The sequence below is a fragment of the Nilaparvata lugens genome, chromosome 2 (genome assembly GCF_014356525.2).
Source record: "Nilaparvata lugens isolate BPH chromosome 2, ASM1435652v1, whole genome shotgun sequence".
Classification (NCBI taxonomy): Eukaryota; Metazoa; Arthropoda; class Insecta; order Hemiptera; family Delphacidae; genus Nilaparvata; species Nilaparvata lugens.
In genome coordinates this window covers 30,852,215-30,875,535 of record NC_052505.1, presented here as the reverse complement: position 1 = coordinate 30,875,535, position 23,321 = coordinate 30,852,215, and the positions used below count along the sequence as shown (strand labels likewise).

The following is a 23,321-nucleotide window of genomic DNA, read 5'->3' as shown; positions in this document are numbered from 1 at the left end:
TAGTTATTGAGAGTTGTAAGCTCATTTTCCATGACTGGAGCGTCATTGGAAACAGAGTGGAAAATACAGTTTGCAGTGGAAAACACATTTTTCTCATCATATAATGAACCTAACAGTTCATAACAGAACCATGCCAGCAATCCCATGAATCCTTGATTGTACAGACTTGTTGAATAGTATCAATTTCTTCGTGATCATGTGTAGAGACATCCATGATATCGGTCATTAGATATTCATGGCAATCTCGAAAATATTAAAGATCCAATCAGTGTATTATTGTTTTATAATAACTGATGTTATAGCTGTCGTTTGTAGTTGTATTTCAGAAATATTTCTTCGCACGAATGCTGGAAATGGGATTATATCAGCACCTTATATTGTATGAAGAGATGACTAGGAGCTATCATGGTGGCCAAGTAGCATGAATGCTCAAGTTACCAAGAATCTGACAATCATCTTATAGAAAGACCCATTGCGGAGGTTTGAGTCTTGTTCTCACATATAAATGAAAGGTAAAGGATTATTTCATGAAACTTGGAGTTGCAACTGTTGCAACTTAATGACACACTCATTAATCTCTAAAATATTCTCCAGGTATCATCAGGCACACCAACCATGATGCTTGATGGAACAGTCAAACGTGCTGCAGCATACAAGCAACAAGGGCCACCAATCACAACTATTATGCCATTGAAGCAATGGATAAGCTACAGGGAGGTAAACAGCAGGGACCACCAATGACAACTATTATGTCAGTTGATGGACCAGTCAAACGTGCTGCAGCATACAAGCAACAAGGGCCACCAATCACAACTATTATGCCAGTTGAAGCAATGGATAAGCAACAAGGGAGGTAAACAGCAGGGACCACCAATGACAACTATTATGCCAGTTGATGGACCAGTCAAACGTGCTGCAGAATACAAGCAACAAGGCCACCAATCACAACTATTATGCCAGTTGAAGCAATGGATAAGCAACAGGGAGGTAAACAGCAGGGACCACCAATGACAACTATTATGCCAGTTGAAGCAATGGATAAGCAACAGGGAGGTAAACAGCAGGGACCACCAATCACAACTATTATGCCAGTTGATGGACCAGTCAAACGTGCTGCAGAATACAAGCAACAAGGGCCACCAATCACAACTATTATGCCAGTTGAAGCAATGGATAAGCAACAGGGAGGTAAACAGCAGGGACCACCAATGTCAACTATTATGCCAGTTGATGGACCAGTCAAACGTGCTGCAGCATACAAGCAACAAGGCCACCAATCACAACTATTATGCCAGTTGAAGCAATGGATAAGCAACAGGAGGTAAACAGCAGGGACCACCATGACAACTATTATGCCAGTTGATGGACCAGTCAAACGTGCTGCAGCATACAAGCAACAAGGGCCACCAATCACAACTATTATGCCAGTTGAAGCAATGGATAAGCAACAAGGAGGTAAACAGCAGGGACCACCAATCACAACTATTATGCCAGTTGATGAACAAGTCAAACGTGCTGCAGCATACAAGCAACAAAGCAACAAGGGCCACCAATCACAACTATTATGCCAGTTGAAGCAATGGATAAGCAACAGGGAGGTAAACAGCAGGTACCACCAATGACAACTATTATGCCAGTGATGGACCAGTCAAACGTGCTGCAGCATACAAGCAACAGGGCCACCAATCACAACTATTATGCCAGTTGAAGCAATGGATAAGCAACAGGGAGGTAAACAGCAGGTACCACCAATGACAACTATTATGCCAGTTGATGGACCAGTCAAACGTGCTGCAGCATACAAGCAACAAGGGCCACCAATCACAACTATTATGCCAGTTGAAGCAATGGATAAGCAACAGGGAGGTAAACAGCAGGGACCACCAATGACAACTATTATGCCAGTTGTAGCAATGGATAAGCAACAAGGGATATGTTGCATATAGTGTAATATCATTTACTATGTAGTAATGAACATTCAGCTATGAACATAATGAATTACACATAATCATCTTGTTCAATGAATAGGCTTCCTGAATGAATTTCACTTTGTTGAATAGAATGTATTTAACCAAAAAATACAGTAAGCATTGAAAATTGTTCTTTTATCCATGAACTCTGTATCTGAGATTATAGTTCAGTTATTATATTACAAATACCACAATTTTCAAATTGATAGTAATGAAATTGATACAAACAAATCCATGTTATCACATAACCATTCGATAACAATCAATCATTGTTTATTATGAGGTTTGAAAACGAACAAAGAATAATGTATTTAGAGCACAGTAATGATTTTAATCGTAAAACTAAGAATTGAGTTACCAAAGGACCAGCTTGACATCAGTTCAAGCAATGAATGATATGATGAATGACAAGGGTATATTGAAAATGAAGCATAAAATATTAAGTATAAAGAGAATAAAAATCCCAATACCCTTTTTTGAAAAATTTTATCACAACTTAAAATTTTTTTTTTAAAAAAAGGGTACTGTGATTTTTATTTTCTTTATATTTATATTACAAGTAGCCCTATACAGGAAAGAGATGAATAAAATATTAATTATAGTTATACAGTACCTCAAGTTATTGTTGAAGTTCGCTATATCTTGATGAGTTACCTGAATTCGGGACCATTGCCATGGAAAGAATAGGCATAGTTCAGGAGCACCGTACCCTTTCACTGAGGTGTAAATGAAAATAACGAGGTCTAACTAATTGTGGTTTTTCAACCAATAAGAAAATACTGTCTAGCAACTTAGAGGAAGAGGTTCAAACGATGCGTTATGAGCCTGTAACCGACTGCATCCTGCAGAGAAGAAAAAGTGACTGGCTATAAGCCTCCTAGCTACTAGCTATACCCCGGGTAAACTCCCTTCGGGCAGAGGTATGCAACTTGAGCCCAGGGAGTGATAGCACCGTGCAGGCATACTATAACGAATATTACGATGACTAATTAGAATAATAATTATATTGTTGGCGGGCGTGTGGCGCTAAAATAAGAAACTGATACAATATAAGTGAGATATTAATTCAGTATGATTATTATGAAACAATCATTATACATATCAATGTTATCATGCATATCTGCTCCAATACAGAATCGTGAATTAGGTTACGGTGTCTGCTGAGCTCAAATTTTGCCTCTGCTGCAAGGCAAGAAGCATTCTGTTCATCACTATGCTCTGCAATACCTTTCACTTTCCAGCACTTCATCTTGAAAAATATAATCCTGTTTGACCAAAAATGAGCAATCGATTACAATTCATGTGGGGGAATCTCTTTGCGGATTCACACATATTATTATTGAATTGAGTGACTGGTACAGTAGGAATCCAATTCCCATGAGTTCTTGATGGGACTATTAAATCATCCCAACTCAGATCCAGATCCATTCCAACTCAGATCAGCTCAGCGAGAAAGAATAATCCTATGATATCCTGTATGATATTACAGTAGTAGGTTCCATGGGGATCCTATTCCAATTATTAAAGAAGAATACTTTCTGTCACTTAAAAACTTATGTCCCCAAAAGATTTTTCCTATAGAAAGCTTCAAATGGAATTGGTTAATTATACGTAGCGAATGTAAATTGTACATGAAAATTTTCTCGACTTTGAAAAATGAGTGGAAAGAAATTGTACTTTTGAAGTTTTTGTCATATATAGCTACTAGAAAAGCCAGAAACCTCACTATTGAGAATAGTAACTATTGCCAAAGAAATCTTTATTATGTCATTGCCTCCACTGTAAAGCGTTGGCGATTTGACCATGTTTATGATACATTTTGACCGAGTTTGGTGGAACCGGGTATGATTGTGCTTTCCATGCAGTCTTGGGCATATGACTGTTGTACTGTCAATTATTTTTATTGTTAGGCCAGTTACACACACATCGATTTTATAACAATTTTTTGCCGCCCTTATAAATTCTATTATATTATTTAACAGATGATGTTTGTCAAGTTCTGATAGAATTTTATCTAATTTTATTTTATTAATTTAGTCTGATAGAATTTTATTCATAAGGACGGCAAAAAATCGAACCTCCAAAAATCGATGTTTGTTGTTATAATCTTCCTGGGGAGTAACCACCTTTATATAATAAGGTTCCTGGGGGACTACTATCGTGTGATAATCCCCTTGGAGTATGAGGTTCACCTATTGATGATCTTATAGATTCGGATAATAATTTAAGGCAACAGACTGACACGGGGTGTCTCCGAATCTCTCCCTTCGTCTCGATCACACAGACCTCATGAAACTCAATAGAAATTCCAAAATAAAGTCCAGTCACAGGTGATTGTATAGTAATGAAATTGATGCAAACAAATCCATGTTATCACATAACCATTGGATAACAATCAATCATTGTTTATATGAGGTTTAAAAACGAACAAAGAATAATGTTTTTAGAGCAAAGTAATGATTCTAATCGTAAAAACTAAGAATTGAGTTACCAAAGCACCAGCTCGACATCAGTTCAAGCAATGAATGATATGATGAATGACAAGGGAATATTGAAAATGAAGCATAAAATATTGAATATAAAGTAAATAAAAATCTCAGTACCCTTTTTTGAAAAATTTTATCACAACTTAAAAAAATTAAAAAAAAAAAAGGGTACTGAGATTTTTATTTTCTTTATATTTATATTACAAGTAGCCCTATACAGGAAAGAGATGAATAAAATATTAATTATAGTTATACAGTACCTCAAGTTATTGTTGAAGTTCGCTATATCCTGATGAGTTACCTGAATTCGGGACCATTGCCATGGGAAGAATAGGCATAGTTCAGGAGCACCGTACCCTTTCACTGAGGTGTTAACGAAAATAACGAGGTCTAACTAATTGTGGTTTTTCAACCAATAAGAAAATACTGTCTAGCAACTTAGAGGAAGAGGTTCAAACGATGCGTTATGAGCCTGCACAGAGAAGAGAATCTCTTCTCTGTGGAGCCTGTAACCGACTGCATCCTGCAGAGAAGAAAAAGTGACTGGCTATAGCCAGTCAAGCCTCCTAGCTACTAGCTATACCCCGGGTAAACTCCCTTCGGGCAGAGGTATGCAACTTGAGCCCAGGGAGTGATAGCACCGTGCAGGCATACTATAACGAATATCACGATGACTAATTAGAATAATAATTATATTGTTGGCGGGCGTGTGGCGCTAAAATAAGAAACTGATACAATATGAGTGAGATATTAATTCAGTATGATTATTATGAAACAATCATTATACATATCAATGTTATCATGCATATCTGCTCCAATACAGAATCGTGAATTAGGTTACGGTGTCTGCTGAGCTCAAATTTTGCCTCTGCTGCAAGGCAAGAAGCATTCTGTTCATCACTATGCTCTGCAATACCTTTCACTTTCCAGCACTTCATCTTGAAAAATATAATCCTGTTTGACCAAAAATGAGCAATCGATTACAATTCATGTGGGGGAATCTCTTGCGGATTCACACATATTATTATTGAATTGAGTGACTGGTACAGTAGGAATCCAATTCCCATGAGTTCTTGATGGGACTATTAAATCATCCAACTCAGATCCAGATCCATTCCAACTCAGATCAGCTCAGCGAGAAAGAATAATCCTATGATATCCTGTATGATATTACAGTAGTAGGTTCCATGAGGATCCTATTCCAATTATTAAAGAAGAATACTTTCTGTCACTTAAAAACTTATGTCCCCAAAAGATTTTTCCTATAGAAAGCTTCAAATGGAATTGGTTAATTATACGTAGCGAATGTAAATTGTACATGAAAATTTTCTCGACTTTGAAAAATGAGTGGAAAGAAATGTACTTTTGAAGTTTTTGTCATATATAGCTACTAGAAAAGCCAGAAACCTCACTATTGAGAATAGTAACTATTGCCAAAGAAATCTTCATTATGTCATTGCCTCCACTGTAAAGCGTTGGCGATTTGACCATGTTTATGATACATTTTGACCGAGTTTGGTGGAACCGGGTATGATTGTGCTTTCCATGCAGTCTTGGGCATATGACTGTTGTACTGTCAATTATTTTTATTGTTAGGCCAGTTACACACACATCGATTTTATAACAATTTTTTGTCGCCCTTATAAATTATATTATATTATTTAACAGATGATGTTTGCCAAGTTCTGTTTAGTCTGATAGAATTTTATTCATAAGGACGGCAAAGTCGAACCTCCAAAAATCGATGTTTGTTGTTATAATCTTCCTGGGGAGTAACCACCTTTATATAATAAGGTTCCGGGGGGACTACTATCGTGTGATAATCCCCTTGGAGTATGAAGCTCACCTATTGATGATCTTATAGATTCGGATAATAATTTAAGGCAACAGACTGACACGGAGTGTCTCCGAATCTCTCCCTTCGTCTCGATCACACAGACCTCATGAAACTCAATAGAAATTCCAAAATAAAGTCCAGTCACAGGTGATTGTATTCAGTGTGATGTGATTCTTGCAAATGTTTCAACAAGCTCAGCCTTTCCGATTGACTCCAACAACCAAGACTATTATTCAAGGAGGTCTTTCCCCGACTTACAACTATACCTTGTGAATTTGTCAAAAGACGGAAAATGAATAGCTATAGATTGATGACAAATTGCAAATATATTGCACACTAAAACTCAACACTTTGCACAGAAAATCACAGTTGATTAACGTGTGTAACACGTTCAATGCTGTGATGGTAATTCAGAAATGTAGTATTTTTCAAGTCTTCAACTGGATGATTCCAAAAGTACAGATTTTGAATTGAAAAAAATTGATGATATTTGATAGTTGAATTAGATACTAGCCTTGAGAGACTGAGACTCAGGGGGCTTGCGTGAGAAATAATAAATGAGATAAGAATTAATACCAGTTTCATATCGTTGGAGGCTAGCAATTTCAAATATTTCGACGTTGAATGAAAAAGACTAAGAAATTGTCAAAAAACCACTGATTTCAGAAAAAATCAAATTTTCTAATTACTCAAATCAAATTTTCCAAAAAATCAGTGGTTTTTTGACAATTTCTTAGTCTTTTTCACCCAATATGAATAATTTCCACAATATCAACTTCTCAGCTACACAAAAAGTATTTCCACGTTAGCGTTTTATAATATGTTAACGATGCACTGCACTGTGCTTTTGGCTCAATACAAATATTATATATATATAATATCGTAGGTACTCACTCGATGAAGTTGCATAAAATTTAGCTGGACCTCTGACATAGACAGCTCACGGTGTGGTGTACAGGCAGGACGTTAGCAGCTAATATCGGCGTTGTTCGAATTTTTTGATTCTATACTTCACTCCGTATTTCATCCAAAATGTATGAAAAACGGTAGTTAGAGCTGATTTATAACTAATTAAAATTATCTACCCTTAGATGAATAAGTCCAGGCTTCTGAATGGTTGATTTAATTACAAATTGCTTTCGTCACGATGACGTTTTCAAATAAAGAAATTAGTTCACAGATACAGTTATTCAAATCAGTAATTTAAATATATATTCAATGCAGGGATATTTTTAACACAAACAAAAGTCGAATCACTAGAACATACCATATGTTGAGCTAGCTCACTACCTCTGTAAACAAAGCCATAGTGCATGACAGGTGGTTGATGGCATCATCATCACAGGTAGGGCTCCTACACCAATGAAAACACTAGCTGATATAGATCAGCTGAAATCAACAAATTTTTATTGGTGTATGAGCCCTACCTGTGCTGACGTCACCAGAATGCCCTATGGCTTTGTTTACGGAGGTAGTGACTATACTCTGTCCAATTTCGCATGAGCTCTGAAGGATTAGGCCGACCCTCGCTCCCCCACGCGCAGGCACATACGCCTGGCCTACCTGCGCCATTGATATACTATGTATACTACGTAGTATACAGGTAGACAGACCGTCCCTCCACTCACACACACAAAAGGAGACTGCACTTGTGTGTGTGAGTAGTAGGAGGGTCGGCCTAATCCTTCAGAGCTCATGCAAAATTGGACAGATTATAGCTTCAGATATCACTCTCACGTGTTGATTACAAAAATAACTGACCTAACCTACGATAACATTGGTACAAGCCATCATATATGAGCAGTGATGTGAAGTGGGACGAATAAAATAATTTTGAATAAATAAATTTTTATTCTATGAGAGAAAATACTACAATAATGAGGAAGGCTTATTTTGATAATAACGGTACAAAGATAAGCGCTTGACAGGTGATTCTCTGCTTCTAATAACGATTCAACTATGTATACCGGTGAGTGAACACAATTTTGATTTATTTATTTTATCGCATGTTAAATCTCAATTTTTTCTTATTCAACATTTGCGAAATATATTATAAATTCGAAATATAAAACATGAAGAAAATCTGTACCTCTCGTTTACTGACAGATGAAAAAAATTCATGAGGCTGTGCTCTTTGACATATTTCAAAGTTGTGTTGACTGAATGAGTGCACACCAACATTGATTATATGAATAACTGTCATTTAAGATAAAACGCATAATGAAACATTATAAATATAAAGTGAGATGATAGCAGTAGGCTAGTTACATTTGCTAGATCTTGTGTTGTTTTCCACAAATTTTTTAAGACGGAAATATTTCATTTTCTATTAATTCGATTCTCCCATAATTTATTTGCCACTTTTACCTCCTTAAACTGAGAGTCTCGTGACACAATGTAACTGGCATTGTATATGAATAAATTGATGAATAGTGTGATATGTTGTCACGTGGTATTTTAGCATCACAAAATATTTTTGAAATGAACTATTGAGCTTTAATAGAATTATAAAATAGAAAGGAAAGATAGCCTAGTCAAAGTACCACTCAAGTAAAATCGAATGCTATTTGTGATAAGGAGTAATCACATTATCAAAAGCGATGAGAAAATCATGCAAAATTGTAATTCAACAATAATGAGAATCCATTGGCAGAATTAAAAATTATAAAGCGGCTTATTTATTATTGGCAGATCATAAAAAATAAAAGTTTGCATGTACATTTGAGGTTAGAATTCTTTGTTTTTGTTTTAAATGAATCAATCGAGGAGATTAGGGTCCTTACTTTCTGTTAAATTTTAAAATCATCAAGCCAATCCCTTTTTTAAATGTAAAATATTTGTAATTAATGTTTGATTATCTGTGAACTCAGTGTTGCTAAAGAGTTCTTAATTGTAATCTGTTCCCATAAATATATTTTTAATACTGAGAGAAATTTATAAGAAATCTGGACCATGCGCGAGCCCAGCAGAGATGATAAGGACCTGCATAATTAATTATTAGAAATAATTAATTCAATCTACAAGACCTTCAAGAACATCATTACCGTGAGTGTTGGTTCTAATGAGCTCATTAGCCGGCTTTTAATAGTGAATTGGGGAATTGATCAAAGCGCTATATAAATTAATTCAAGTTTGAAAAATTTGCAACTTGTTGAGTGCTATCATATAGTCTATAAGAACGTTTTATGAATTTATTTGATTTATGTAGGAAGCTTACGTCCATGCATGGCACGAACTCATAAAATGCTGAGATCATTGAATTGTTGATTTTATTAATTATTATTTGCTCATTGATTAAAGTATGTCATGTTAAATCTACAGACCGAACAGGTTTTAAATTGTAGAATTCTGAATTGACTTGTCCGTAAGTATTATCTACAAATTGTTTTAAAATTAAAGTTTATCTACAATATGTATCAGTATTAAATACACATTAAATTTTTTAAAGCTCACAACGGTGAATGCTATTAAGCCTTGTGATAATTATTCAAATTATGGAATAGAATTTATTTAAAGAAATTATAGATATAAGAATATTTTATATATATATATATATATATATATATATATATATATATATATATATTATTTTATGGAAATATATTTCATGTTTTATGTCAGCATACAAATCATAGAAGTTTTTATTATATCCTAATTCATCTCGTGATATACAGTTTGAGCTGTCTTGGTACCAAGAAATATTCGTCAGCAGCACATAAAATTAGTGAATCAATTAATATTGATCTTATTAAGAGCATTCATTACTTATCATCCTTTGATGATAGTCATACTAGTCCGCCAGAAAAATCATATTGATAATTATATTAATAAGGTTCCCGTTATATCATATAAGGATCCAGAGAACTTCAAGAACTGGCGTTGTAAGTTCTAAGGAATTTCAGAAGGATAAATTGGTGAATACCTGTATTCATGACAAGCGTTTTAAAAATCAACTAGAAAAAACCATAGTTGGTCTTCATTATTCCCGATTGGATACATGGTTACTGGTAATCAGTCATCAACTATCTTTTTGATTTCCTTATTTGTATTCTTCCAAAACTTCACGGAAGCAGCGGTAAGAATTATTAATCACCAATCGTTGAACCTTGTGGTGATTAATTGTATTTGGAAAATTCATGCATCTATCTACCACCTAGCTAGAGCTGCGGTTTGAACCCAGCAATTTTGTGAGCCGGACGGCCTTAACTTTTTGCGAATTCATTTGCAAAATAGGGATTCTAGCAACCGCTCTTATAAATATCAGGAACACCGCATCACCTGTAAAGGATTTGCAATTTACCACTTTACACAAATGGCTTCACAACGTGGGACTCTATCATAAGAGGTAACCCCCCAGGAAGCACGTCTTTACACAATGTCACCCAACAAGTGGGGCAAAAATCTGCATCTTTACAATGTCAATACATTTAAAAAAAAACATTGGTGACACCCTTCTACCAGATGTAGTGTCATTATTCCTTTAGGTCAAGAAATCCTAATAACATCATTGCTCCTAATTAAAATTTGTTTCAGAAATAGCTCAAAAACTATCTTTGCAGTGATGACCTGATAGACAACCATCTTGAATAAAATGGAGCAGTTTGAATAGTGCACCCATTGTAGCAGGCATGGCTTGCATCAGTCATTGTCAGATTGTAATCATGATAGCTAATTACAAATCGTGTAGCATTATTCATTATAATTCTTATGTTGTATGATCTCAATGCTCTTTTCCTCATGTAATAGCTCACTAAGATTTCAGGTTTATGGAAATGTTCAATGATGTAACAACGGAGACATGCTTCACAAAACGATTTATTCAATAAACAGTTTTGACAATTTAATGGTTATTGAAGGGACCATTTCCTTATTTTGTGTTTATATCAACAGACCGATTGCAGTCAATATTTAAAAATATTTATGGTTCCAAGCATACCAATATAATATGTCCTGCTGCTTGATGTTGCTTTCAGTCTTGGCCATAGGCTTTCGTGCTTAAGCTTGGTGTTTTCATATCATCATAAGTAGAATAGGTAACAATGATTAAAATTGTAGAATATCTCGAAGGGTATAGTTTCAAATTATTCTAGATAGATTAGATCAAAAACAATTCTAGAGAGAGCTCATAATTGAAATAAAAAGTAGAAAATAACAAACCAAACAAAATGAACAAGTTGTTCAGTTTGACATTGTGATATTATCCGAAAAATACTCTTCAATCAGAAACCTCATTGGTGAGATTTTTCCAAAGTGAATGTTTGCTGTTTTCTGTGATAAGGCCAGGCCACTTTAGTGCGATTCGCTTCACACTGATGCTGGCAGTGTGGTTGAATGGAAAGCATTGATATCATTCATGAAGAATGCTGGCACATAGAAGTGCATCACCCTACTGAGAATCATATAATAGAGCATGGTATAATCCGCTGCCCTGCTGCCCTGTATTTGATCGCCTGTTGTAGAATAGTACTTTCGAGAGGCCGAGAAAAGAGAAAAGAAAATCTGAAGGAAAATAGAGATGTGTGTATCCCCTCATTTTCCGGCCCATTGAGAACATAGAAGACCGGCTGGAAAATCTGTAGGGTGGAGTTGAAGAGGGGACGAGGAAGGAGATAGGGAGGGAAATGAGTAATAAGGAAAAGAAGGAAAGGTCGAAGAAGGAAAAATATAGAGATTTGTGACCTTTGAATGAGCAGTAAGAGAACAGGAGAAAAAAATGGATAATATTGATATTGAAGAGAATGTAGAGCATGAGGAATATAGAAAAGGGTGGAAGAGGGATCCCTCTCTTTCTGTCACTCCGGAGTGACAAAGAGAGAAGTATAGGAATATTAGTCATATGAAAATAAAATAAAATGATATATGGAAATAGGTGCGCGAAAAAAGTGGAAGAAGTAGGAGAATAGAAGATGGATGGAATAAATATTTAAGAGAACTGAATGCTGAATAGGCTGGGAAAAAAGTGATGATTGTGGGAGGGGGGAATGGGAAAAAGGAGATAAGAGCTTAGATAATTATTATGTGGATTGAGTATGTGGATTGAGTATGTGGATGGAATATATGGTAGGACGGAGGAGAAAACTTACTTACATTACAAAGGATGAACTGGAATACAAAATAGAACAGGAGAGTGACGGTGAGTTCGGTGTTGGGAAGGAAAGAGAGAAGTAACGAACACAGCAAGAGAAGAGAAAGTAGTGAAGAGAATAAGCTTAAATTGTGAAGAGAAAAGGTAACAGGATGGTTGGGAACAATTTTAATCAGTGGAAAAAACTGGAGTAAAGTCAGGCAAGTGAATATTTATAAAATTTGCTATTTATAAAAAAGCATCATAGTTCCCTTTTTTGAAACGTTTTCAATAAAAAATAACAGATTCAAAACACAAATTGAAACAAGTTCCAATGTTTCACATCATCTTTGGCTTTAATAAAGTTTGACACCTGAAGATGATGTGAAACATCGAAACCAGTTGTTTTAATTTGTGTTATTTATCTGTTATATCATATTGAAAACTTTAAAAAAAGGGTACTATGATGTTATTTTATAAATAAAAATAAGTAGCTCTGAATACATACATTTCAAGAAGTGTATATACAGTAGAGGAGTAAGAATGAACCGCAAGGTATCATCATATCAACTGGAGAAATTTAAATGAAGTGGTTGTCAAGGAATATTTCAAACAGCGAAAGATAGGCTGAAATGGAAAATTAATAAAAGCAGGATAAAGTTATAACAGAGATGCGAAAAGAGAGTGAGGGTCTTAGAGCATGAAAGAATGAATATGAACTGGAAGATAATGAGGAAAGAACGAAAGTTTCGAAATGACAAGGAAAGATGTCATAGTGAGTAAGACAGAGATTCAGTATAAGAGAATGTAAAAAATAAAATCTGATAAGAGCATGAGAGGAAAAATGTATGAATTGATGGGTGATGGGAAACCATAGGAGGATAGTGAGAAAGAAACAAAGGGGTAGAGTGAAGGATGATAGAGCAAAATGATATAAATCCGGGAACAATGTCTCAACAACCCAATTTCGTAAGTAAAAGGCTAACAGAGTTCAGAAGTACTCCTTCTATAGTTGAGTTTATCATATAAGTATATATCTATACGTTCTTTTCCTAAGTGAGCCTGCTATAGAGAGATCATTTCATACAGTCAGTATTCTTTGAATTAAAAGTGCTGATTCTATTCATAAGCAACGCTGACTGCTTAGAGTGAATCTCACTATACTTTAACTCAATGAGGGTGCTGTACTTTCTGATCCTGAGTGGGCCTACTACATAGAGTCAATGAGGGACGAAAATCCAAACGAGGCTTGTAATGTTTGTGCTCTGCCGTTGTAATGCTCGAGGGGAATGTCTGCAGAGGCTTTGCAGAGACCAGTTGGCGTAGAATATGATTCTGGTAGTATGTGGGCATATGAATGAAGTGGGAGTAATTGGGTAATTGAATTGATTTGAACGTTCAGGGATTGGAGTGGGATGGGAATCCTTGGTATGAAGTTCCTTGGAATAAGTCTCCATGGAATCGAACTCCTTATTGCGATGAGTTAATGCAATAGGCTCTAGATTCAAGAAATTGTTCTTGATTATGAATATAATAACCGCGGTAATCCTCTACATGCATGATACTAGCTCAGCATCCCTGGTTCAGCTATAGTGAAGTCCACGTTATGATGATGGTATTTTATTAACGTTGTTCTTGCTATCATTTTCTATCAATCAACAAAATAGATCTTGCGTTTCATCTCTAGCTTCGTAGCCGAATCGTTTTTAAAAATGTAGAAATATGATTAATCAACAAAATATCCCATTTCAATTATGGGAATTTTTTATTGAATCTTAGATAAATATACTTTCTTGATGAATCCAATAGGCTATATATAAGAGCTGCAGATAACAAAAACTTCACAGCCAATTCTGCTTGTTCCCTGGAAAAACCCAACTAAAAATCAGGAAGGGTCGTTTTAGAAGAGAATTTTACATTAGAAAAATTGAAAAACCCCTTGACATAACTGTGCGTTTCACAATCATTGAAATAGTTATTTGTGCAACTAGTGTGCAAAGTGACAGTTTGCTGCACCGAAAGAAACGTTTACGTTACTGCATGGAAAAAAATACAGATTGAACAAAAAATTCGCATTCAAAATACACGCCAACAGCTGCTTGGGATGGCTGCAAGATGGCTGAACCGACAAGCGCGCGACCTAGCGGGGAGAATCGTACCTAAGTTTGTTTCATCCAGCTAAAAAGTACTGAAACAGGATTCAGAAATTTAGACTTTTGCTCAAATTACCGAGAAAAATGCTCAAAGTAGACTGAAAAATATTTATAAAAATAACATAGACAACAGAGAATATTAATTGTAGTATTCTTATGCTTTTTATTATTTTTTTATATGGATATCGAACGGTAATCATTTAACCTCAAAATTCGAATTTTATAATGTATATTTGCTACTTTTCTCATTGCTTGCAGTTGAAATAATAATTATCAATAGAAAAGAACTATTATTTATTAATAAATGATGAGAATTCGTAAATGATGATTATTTAATTATGATTTAGATGAACATTATTCTTGTTTTGAATTTCTAGATTGAGATTTTATCATAAATGTAGGGTAGCTATTGAAATGATTCTTATCTAAATCTAACCACAGTCATTGTTACCAACTTAATTTTTGTTTTCGTGCACTAATCCTTCATATAACCCACCAACTATTTTGTGTTGCCATGTTGCAAATCTGGAGTAAGCAAAGTAATACTTTGTGCACTAGAGCGGAAAAGTGATTCTTTGCGTTCTGTAATCAGTGCAGGAATGGTTACTTTTCAAGGTAACTGTAGGAAAAATGAATTTTCTATATTGAGTTCACTCAGATATGGTTCAAACGATATGTTGAATAAAATCGCATATAATAAATTGAAATACTAAATTCTTGAATAGAATATACTATTATTTGGGTTGGTGAAATATCACACAAGTAGTCACAGCACAGACTAATCAGCAACAAAACATGAACGATTGTTACCCTGCTGTCTTCTAGTATACACTGTCAGCTAGGAGAATACATGAGGCAGTATCAACAAACCTAAGCATCTAAATTTCCAATGCCTTGTAGTCAAGGGGTTTTAACAACACTGGTGGAGAAAATATAAAAAGTTAAATAACTCTGTACATAACCACTGTACCTATTTATCATTTCGTTAGAATGGAAAAAATATGTCAACTTTATTGAGTTTAAAGTGTTCTGAGAATGATAGTGATTGATAATTGATTCACTCAAGTAAGTCTAGATGTTCAAATTGTTGACCTTTGTTCAAGGAAAAATGCAATTGAATTTTGGACGTGGATATATTACAGTATAGTTATTACTTCATGGGAAAATTTCAGTGCATTAAATAATTATATGGATGTTTCCAATAAATCAATAAGTACGAATTCTTCACAGTTCAGTAATAGTAATGTATTATAATCTGAAGTTATAATAAGGTGAAGATTGAAAATTAAATATCGAAGATGCGTTTGTAATAACGAAGTGTCAAAAAGTAACCATCACTGCAGTGATTGTGGACAAGATGATTTATCATTTAAATTTATAGCTCATCATAGAATGAGGAATTGTCATAGGTACTTACTCAGAGCTTATAGGATATTATTCATCACATTTTGTATGTACCACACTTTCCTGCTGTTAATATTAGTGTACAAAAATTATATGCACTACTACTATCAAACTCCAAATACAATAATTGCTACAGTAACGCGGTATCATTAGAATAATTACAACAATTGTCTCAAAAATTATTATTTATCAACAAGTTTCTTGTGAAAATAAGGAGTTTTGACAGTATAACAAATTAGAATATTGGATTTGTAGAGTATATAAATACAGCTGTAAAATAGGTTGATATCACAGTCGGATAACTTGTGCAGTCAAACAATGAAGTCTCTGAGTTTGTGTATTTTTGTGGTAGCCGTTACGGTAAGTAGTGATTATATTGTTACCTTCATTTTTTATTTCTTCTATCAAGCATTAAGAGTCTTCTACTCTTCATATAATGAGATGTCTGGTAGCTGTATTTATTTCAAATTTTCCAACGGGAAGGCCTCTAAAGCTGCGTTTACATCAAAGTTATTAACAAAATGTTCATAACTTAATCCTTATAGATTCTATTAGATTAAACTTAACTTATCATACACATGTTAAACATATGTGTTAGTCAAATTCCGTTCAATCTGATAGAATCTATAAGGATTAAGTTATCAACAAAATGTTTATTTCTCCGTCATTATAGATTCTATTAGATTGAACATTACTTATGAAACATATGATTAACATATGTGTTTGTCAAGTTCCGTTCAATCTAATAAAATCTATAAGGACGGAAAATACACATTTGGTTGTAAAATAACTTTGGTGTAAACGCAGCTTTACTGAACTCGAGAGTAACAATTTAACAGTAGATTCTCAACCTATAGAATATGGGTTTATATTTCTAACTTACAGTTCCTTCACATAACATGTAGGATATTTTGAACTTGAAATACCTAATGATTCATTCAACAGAAATTGCACCATACAATGTTTGAGATACAATAATACACAACTGGAAGCAAGAGAATATTATTGAAAAATAATATAATAGAAACTGAAACTTTCTGATAGAATTACCCATATGCAAAGCTTTCAAACTTGACCACATATGGGAGTGGTTACTTCTAATGATTCTGTGTTCAAAATAATTCTAAGACTGCCACATTGAAAAAGTAATTTTATATTGAAACAACCTTACCTTACTTGAATTACTTCACTATGGCCTACTTTCTCCATCTAGGGGGAGATTACTGCATGTTAGCCGATCAATATATATGTCTCAATAATCATATCTCAACAACTATTCTCCTCTTCATTTGATTAATAGAGCATTAAGCTACGTTCACACCAAAATTATCAACAAAATGTTAATTGCTTAATCCTTATAGATTCTATTAGATAGAACATAACTCATCATAAATTTGATGAACATATGTGTTGTCAAGTTCCGTGCAATCTAATAGAATCTGTAAGGATAAGACTATTAACATTTTGTTAATAACTTTGGTGTAAATGCAGCTTTGGTCAACACATTATTCATAGATTTATACTGTGAATGAATGAAGAGACTTCAAGAATATTTCATTGTCTATTGGTTTAGTCTTAACGGATATAGATTCTGATCTTTCTAAAACTTGATAAGCAATCTCTAAGTTATAAAAGGTCCAATCAGTGTATTATTGTATTATGATAACTGATGTTATAGGTGTTGTTTGTAGTTCTTTTACAGATATATATTTTCCAAGAATGCTAAAAGTGGGGATCATATCAGCCCTCATACCTTATATTGTATGACAAATGATTAGAACCAAACATGGCGGCCAACAAGCATGAACGCTCAAGTTACCAAGAACCTGACAATGGAGTTATAGTTGTAATCATCTTATAGGAGGATTCACTACGGAGGTTTGAAATTCTTGTACTCACATAATCTCTGAAATATTCTCTAGGTATCATCAGGCACACCAACCATGATGCTTGATGGAACAGTCAAACGTGCTGCAGCATACAAGCAACAAGGGCCACCAATCACAACTATTATGCCAGTTGAAGCAATGGATAAGCAACACACCAACCATGATGCTTGATGGAACAGTCAAACGTGCTGCAGCATACAAGCAACAAGGGCCACCAATCACAACTATTATGCCAGTTGAAGCAATGGATAAGCAACAGGGAGGTAAACAGCAGGGACCACCAATCACAACTATTATGCCAGTTGATGGACCAGTCAAACGTGCTGCAGCATACAAGCAACAAGGCCACCAATCACAACTATTATGCCAGTTGAAGCAATGGATAAGCAACAAGGAGGTAAACAGCAGGGACCACCAATCACAACTATTATGCCAGTTGATGGACCAGTCAAACGTGCTGCAGCATACAAGCAACAAGGGCCATCAATCACAACTATTATGCCAGTTGAAGCAATGGATAAGCAACAAGGAGGTAAACAGCAGGGACCACCAATGACAACTATTATGCCAGTTGATGGACCAGTCAAACGTGCTGCAGCATACAAGCAACAAGGGCCACCAATCACAACTATTATGCCAGTTGAAGCAATGGATAAGCAACAGGGAGGTAAACAGCAGGGACCACCAATCACAACTATTATGCCAGTTGAAGCCATGGATAAGCAACAAGGGATATGCTGCATATAGTGTAATATCATTTCCTATGTAGTAATGGAAATATAGCTATGAACATATAAATTACACCTATTATCTTGATCAATGAATAGGCTTCCTGAATGGAATTCGCTATGTTGAATAGAATGTATAAAACCCAAAAAATACATTAAGCATTCAATATTGTTCTTTCATTCATGAATTTTGTATCTGAGATAATATTTTAGTTGTTTTATTAGAAATACTACAATTTCTAAATCAATAGCAATGGAATTGATACAAACAAATGTTACCATGCTACCATCCACATAACCATTTGATAACAACTAACCATTGTTCATCATGAGTCTTGATAACGAACAAAGAATAATGTTTTAGAGCACAGTAATGATTTTAATCGTAAAACTATCAATTGAGTTTCTGAAGAACCAGCTTGTCATCATTTCAAGCAATGAATGATATGATAAAAAACAAAGGAATATTAAAAGTGAAGCATAAAATAATAATCATCGTTCACAGTACCTCAAGTCATTGTTAAAGTTCGATATTTTCCGATGAGTTACCTGAATTCGCGACCATGGCCATGGGAAGAATAGGTATAGTTCAGGAGCACTGGATAATTTCACTGAGGTGTAAACGAAAATAACGGGGTCTAATTACTTATAACTAATTGAGGTTCTTCAACAAATAAGAAAATACTGTCTAGCAGCTTTGAGAGGTGGGTCAAACAATGCGTTATGAGCCGTAATCGACTGCATGCTGTAGAGAAGAGCAAGTCACTGGCTATAGGCCTTCTAGATACTAGCTTCCTCCCTGGCAGAGGTATGCGACTATAGTACTGGGAGTGATAGCACCGCGCAGGCTTACTATAAAGAATATTATAATGACTAATTAGAATAATGATTGCTGATGGAAATAACTTCATTTATTTGGGATTTTCATTCAATAATAATTATTATTCTAGAATAATAATTTATTATATTGTTGGCGGGCGTGTTGCGCTCAAATAATAGGAACAGATACAAAGAAGTGAGTTGTTAATTCAGTATGATTATCATGTAACAATCATAATACAATCATGCATATCTTTTTCAATACTGAATCATGAATTAGGTTATGGTGTCTGCTGAATTTAAATTTTGCCTCTCCTTCAAGGCAAAAAGCATTCTGCAATACCTTCCATTTTCTGGCACTTCATCTTGAAAAATATGATCCTGTTTGGCCAAAAATGAGCTATTGATCATAATTCATGTGGGGGACTCTTTAGGCGGATTCACACATAGAATTCACAAAAATCAGATTCACAAAATCCCTTAAATACCTAGGATTAACATTGAACTCGCAATTGAACAGGAACGAACATATACAGAATCTAAAGAACCAATTGGTCATAGCATGCAGGAAATTTTACTTTTTGTGAAATCTTTGTCCTGACCACGTTTTAACCATGTTGTATCATGCACTTGTAGGGAGCAGGCTACAGTATGCCATTACAATGTGGGGAGGGGCTTACATAATAACACTCAAGCAAAAATCCATATAAAGAGAGTGATAAGTAGGAAACCAGCACAACATCATTCGCTCATTCTATTTAGAGATAGAAATATCTTACCATTGAGGTATTTATACTTTCATAAAGTGCTAGAACTATTTTACAAAGAAAGCGGCCAAAATCTCAATGAATTCATCTATGAAGTACATCACCCAATGCTACGTACAGGAGAGTACTTTATTCCGCCTTGTCCAAGAAAGAAGAAATTCAGAAGATTCTTCCTATACATATTATGCCGTTCCTCGTATTTTTAACCTTTTGCCAAGGTAAATAAAGGATGCATTACGCTTGAATAGATTCAAACACTTGACCACGAGAGATATTGGAGAGGCATGAAGTGGAAACATTGTTCCAAGAAAAATGATTTCAGTAGATTAATTTTTCAATTTTATTATGTATGTATGGCATTTCAACACGCACAATTATCAGATTGCATTATTCAAGCTTCAAAAGTTTAATCTATTAAACTATTGGAGAGGAATTATTATGTATGTATGGCATTTCAACACGCACAATTATCAGATTGCATTATTCAAACTTCAAATTTTAATTCAGCTAAATTTATTACTTATATTTCATAGCTACATCTATTTACAGTTCCATTTAGCATTTTCTCTCATTATTGTTCAAATTTCAAATTGATAGTTTCTAGTACTAGATCTGATCATAATTATTCACTATTTATATTAAAAGCATTATATTCATAGTTTGTATCTACGTTTCTAATCATGCAGAGCTCTGCTGTTTTATTTTTGTTTAATTCTTATATTTCTGTTCAACATCGTATCCATACTGATCAAGAGATTGAAAAATGCATATATTATGGAACATGAATGACCCCACACTGAATTAACTCAGGGGTGGTTTGATATTCCTTATATACAATATTTTTCAACTATTTTCAGTTATATATTGAAAAATATATTGTAATTTAATGTATTTTGGAAGAATACATTTTAATTCCAATTTCAATTATTAAATTAAGTGACCAGTACAGTAGGAATCCAACTCTTATGAGTTCTAATGGGACTATTCCAACGCAGATCAGCTCAGCGAGAATGAATAATCCTATAACAACTTGGAGAAAAAATATTCTCACTGCACTGAGCATGTTTGATGTGGATGTGAATCCACACAAAAAATTTTTTACCACTGTGTCTGAACAAAGCGAGCTAACACTAGTTTTCGAATCAATTTACTAAATTGTATTTTCTTAGTAAACAGTTGTTGAACAATTATTGTCTTTTATTTAGACTCTTCCAAGAAATAATATTCTAAACTATGTAAGGAAACAGTCCAGAAAAAGACGACTCACTGGACTAATAGTCAATAGTTTGAATAGTGTCGCAAAAAGCTGTATGTCCAGTCAACTGTGATGATGTCACAGATCAACTTGAAATGATCAATTGAAAAATAATATAATATATAAGTCAATAAAAAGGCAATTTGTGAGTTCAGTAGGCTATTGAAATAATGAAAAATGATATTGTCGAAACTGAAATGATCAATTCATAATGATGTTATATTCTTTATGGGTTGGTAGTCCATACAAAACCAGCTGAGAGCAAGATTTAAAAATTTCCCATTCACACTGATTCCTGTTCGTTCCTTGAAGTCTGATGTATCTCATGATATCTGATGTATCTCATCTTGAAATATGTATCTCATTAGCTTGGCCAATATGTTGTTATGATACAGTAGTGTTTCGCTTCAAGCTTCCATAGGATACTGTAGTGAATTTGAATTTCGCTCCTTCAGTCGGGGAACATAATATCGGCTGCTAGTGAGAGCAAAATGGCATCACACGTGATGACGTCACGGACGTTCACTTTGTTACGTTCAATCTGTGAGTGCCCAAACACATTCTGACCGCTGGGCGCAAGTTGCAGATTCCGGAAGAGAAGGTAGACAAGGGAATAAGCCAAAATTGTGATGAGAAAAGGACGGTAGCAGGAAGGTTTGAAAGACTGGAGAAAACTAGAGTAAAGTGAGTAATGGATGAAAATGATGATAAAATCAGGCAAGTGAATATCTATGAAGTGGAGAATAGTAAGAATGAACCGCAAGATACCATATCAACTGAAGAATAAATTCTAGAAATATGAATAAAGTGGTTGTCAAAGAGGAAGAATGAGAATGAAAGGAATTGCTTGAAAACAGAGGAATTACACACAGCGAGAGATAGGTTGGAATGGAAAATTTATGAAGGCAGGATAAAGTGATAACAGAGAAGCGAAAAGAGAGTGGAAGTCATAGAGCATGAAATAATAAATATATACTGAAAGATAATGAGGGAAGAACGAAAGTTCCATGAATCTCCTATATCAAATTCACTTAAATATGATTCAAACGATATGTTGAAGAAACTTGCATGTAACAAATTGAAATACTTTATTATTGAAGAAAATACATTATTATTAGGGTTAGTGAAATATCACCTAAGTAGTCACAGAACAGACTAGTCAGCAGCAAAACATGAACAATTGTTACACTGCTTTTTTGTAGATAACAATGTCAGCTAGGAGGAGGATACACGAGACTTACTGTATGCACTATCAACAAACATGAGCATCTGAATATTCCATGCCTTGTAATCAAGGGTTCTAACAACACTGGTAGTCCATTGGTGCATGCAATTTATATTGTAGTTCTGATTTTTTATATTATTCGGGTAATAAGAGAAGTTCAGAACCAATTTCTTCATGCGAAATTTCCTTTTGCTAGATACAGAGTGGCCCAAAAACCTCGTATTTTAGGCTCATTTTCCAGTTTTCAGCTATTTCTGCCAAATCTCGTAATCGGACAGGAAAATGTGCTGCTCTTTTTTTAGATCATAAAATTCTTAATAGAATGAGATCATTCGGAACTCTCTATCTCCAATGAGTACTGAGCTATGATTTTTCAAAAATGAGTGAAATTTGAAGGAAAAATCAATTTTGATGAATTTTAGTTTTTGATCAACTATATCTTCCGATTGTTGCTCAAATTTTCCGATTTTGTTCCGATTTTGTGCTCTACAATCTGAGATCAGGGAGAGCACTCTATCTCGAATAGATTTCCAGGTACACCTGACAACAATGCTCCTTGTATTGTGAAAAACACCTAATTTTAGCTTCAACCATCATCACCAACTGCATTGTCCTTACATTGATATTTCACACAATGACATAAGTTTATGAGATCATGTTTGTAAAAATATAATTTGGATATTCCCCAAAATCTATTACTGGAAAGAAATTGATAGGTCTCAGA

At 34.5% G+C, this 23,321-nt stretch overlaps 2 protein-coding genes across 10 annotated transcripts in view; both read left to right on the top strand.

Annotated features, from left to right (window-relative positions):
* The window catches only part of LOC111044459 (hemicentin-2), a 325,245-nt gene that overhangs the window by 20,272 nt on the left and 281,652 nt on the right, over positions 1-23,321 (top strand). The window lies entirely within an intron of this gene.
* Positions 1,684-21,285, top strand: LOC111048664. Of its 3 annotated transcripts, XM_039420999.1 has the most exons (3): positions 16,146-16,274; positions 17,837-17,906; positions 18,013-21,285. In XM_039420999.1, the coding sequence occupies exons 1-3, from the start codon at positions 16,233-16,235 to the stop codon at positions 18,357-18,359; spliced, it is 459 nt and encodes a 152-aa protein (XP_039276933.1). In that variant the 5' UTR covers positions 16,146-16,232; the 3' UTR covers positions 18,360-21,285. The 3 variants fall into 3 exon arrangements, with proteins under 3 accessions (XP_039276932.1, XP_039276933.1, XP_039276934.1); XM_039420998.1 differs by lacking the exons at positions 16,146-16,274; positions 17,837-17,906 and adding an exon at positions 1,684-1,905 and having other exon boundaries at positions 18,106-18,833; XM_039421000.1 differs by having other exon boundaries at positions 16,167-16,274; positions 17,837-18,823.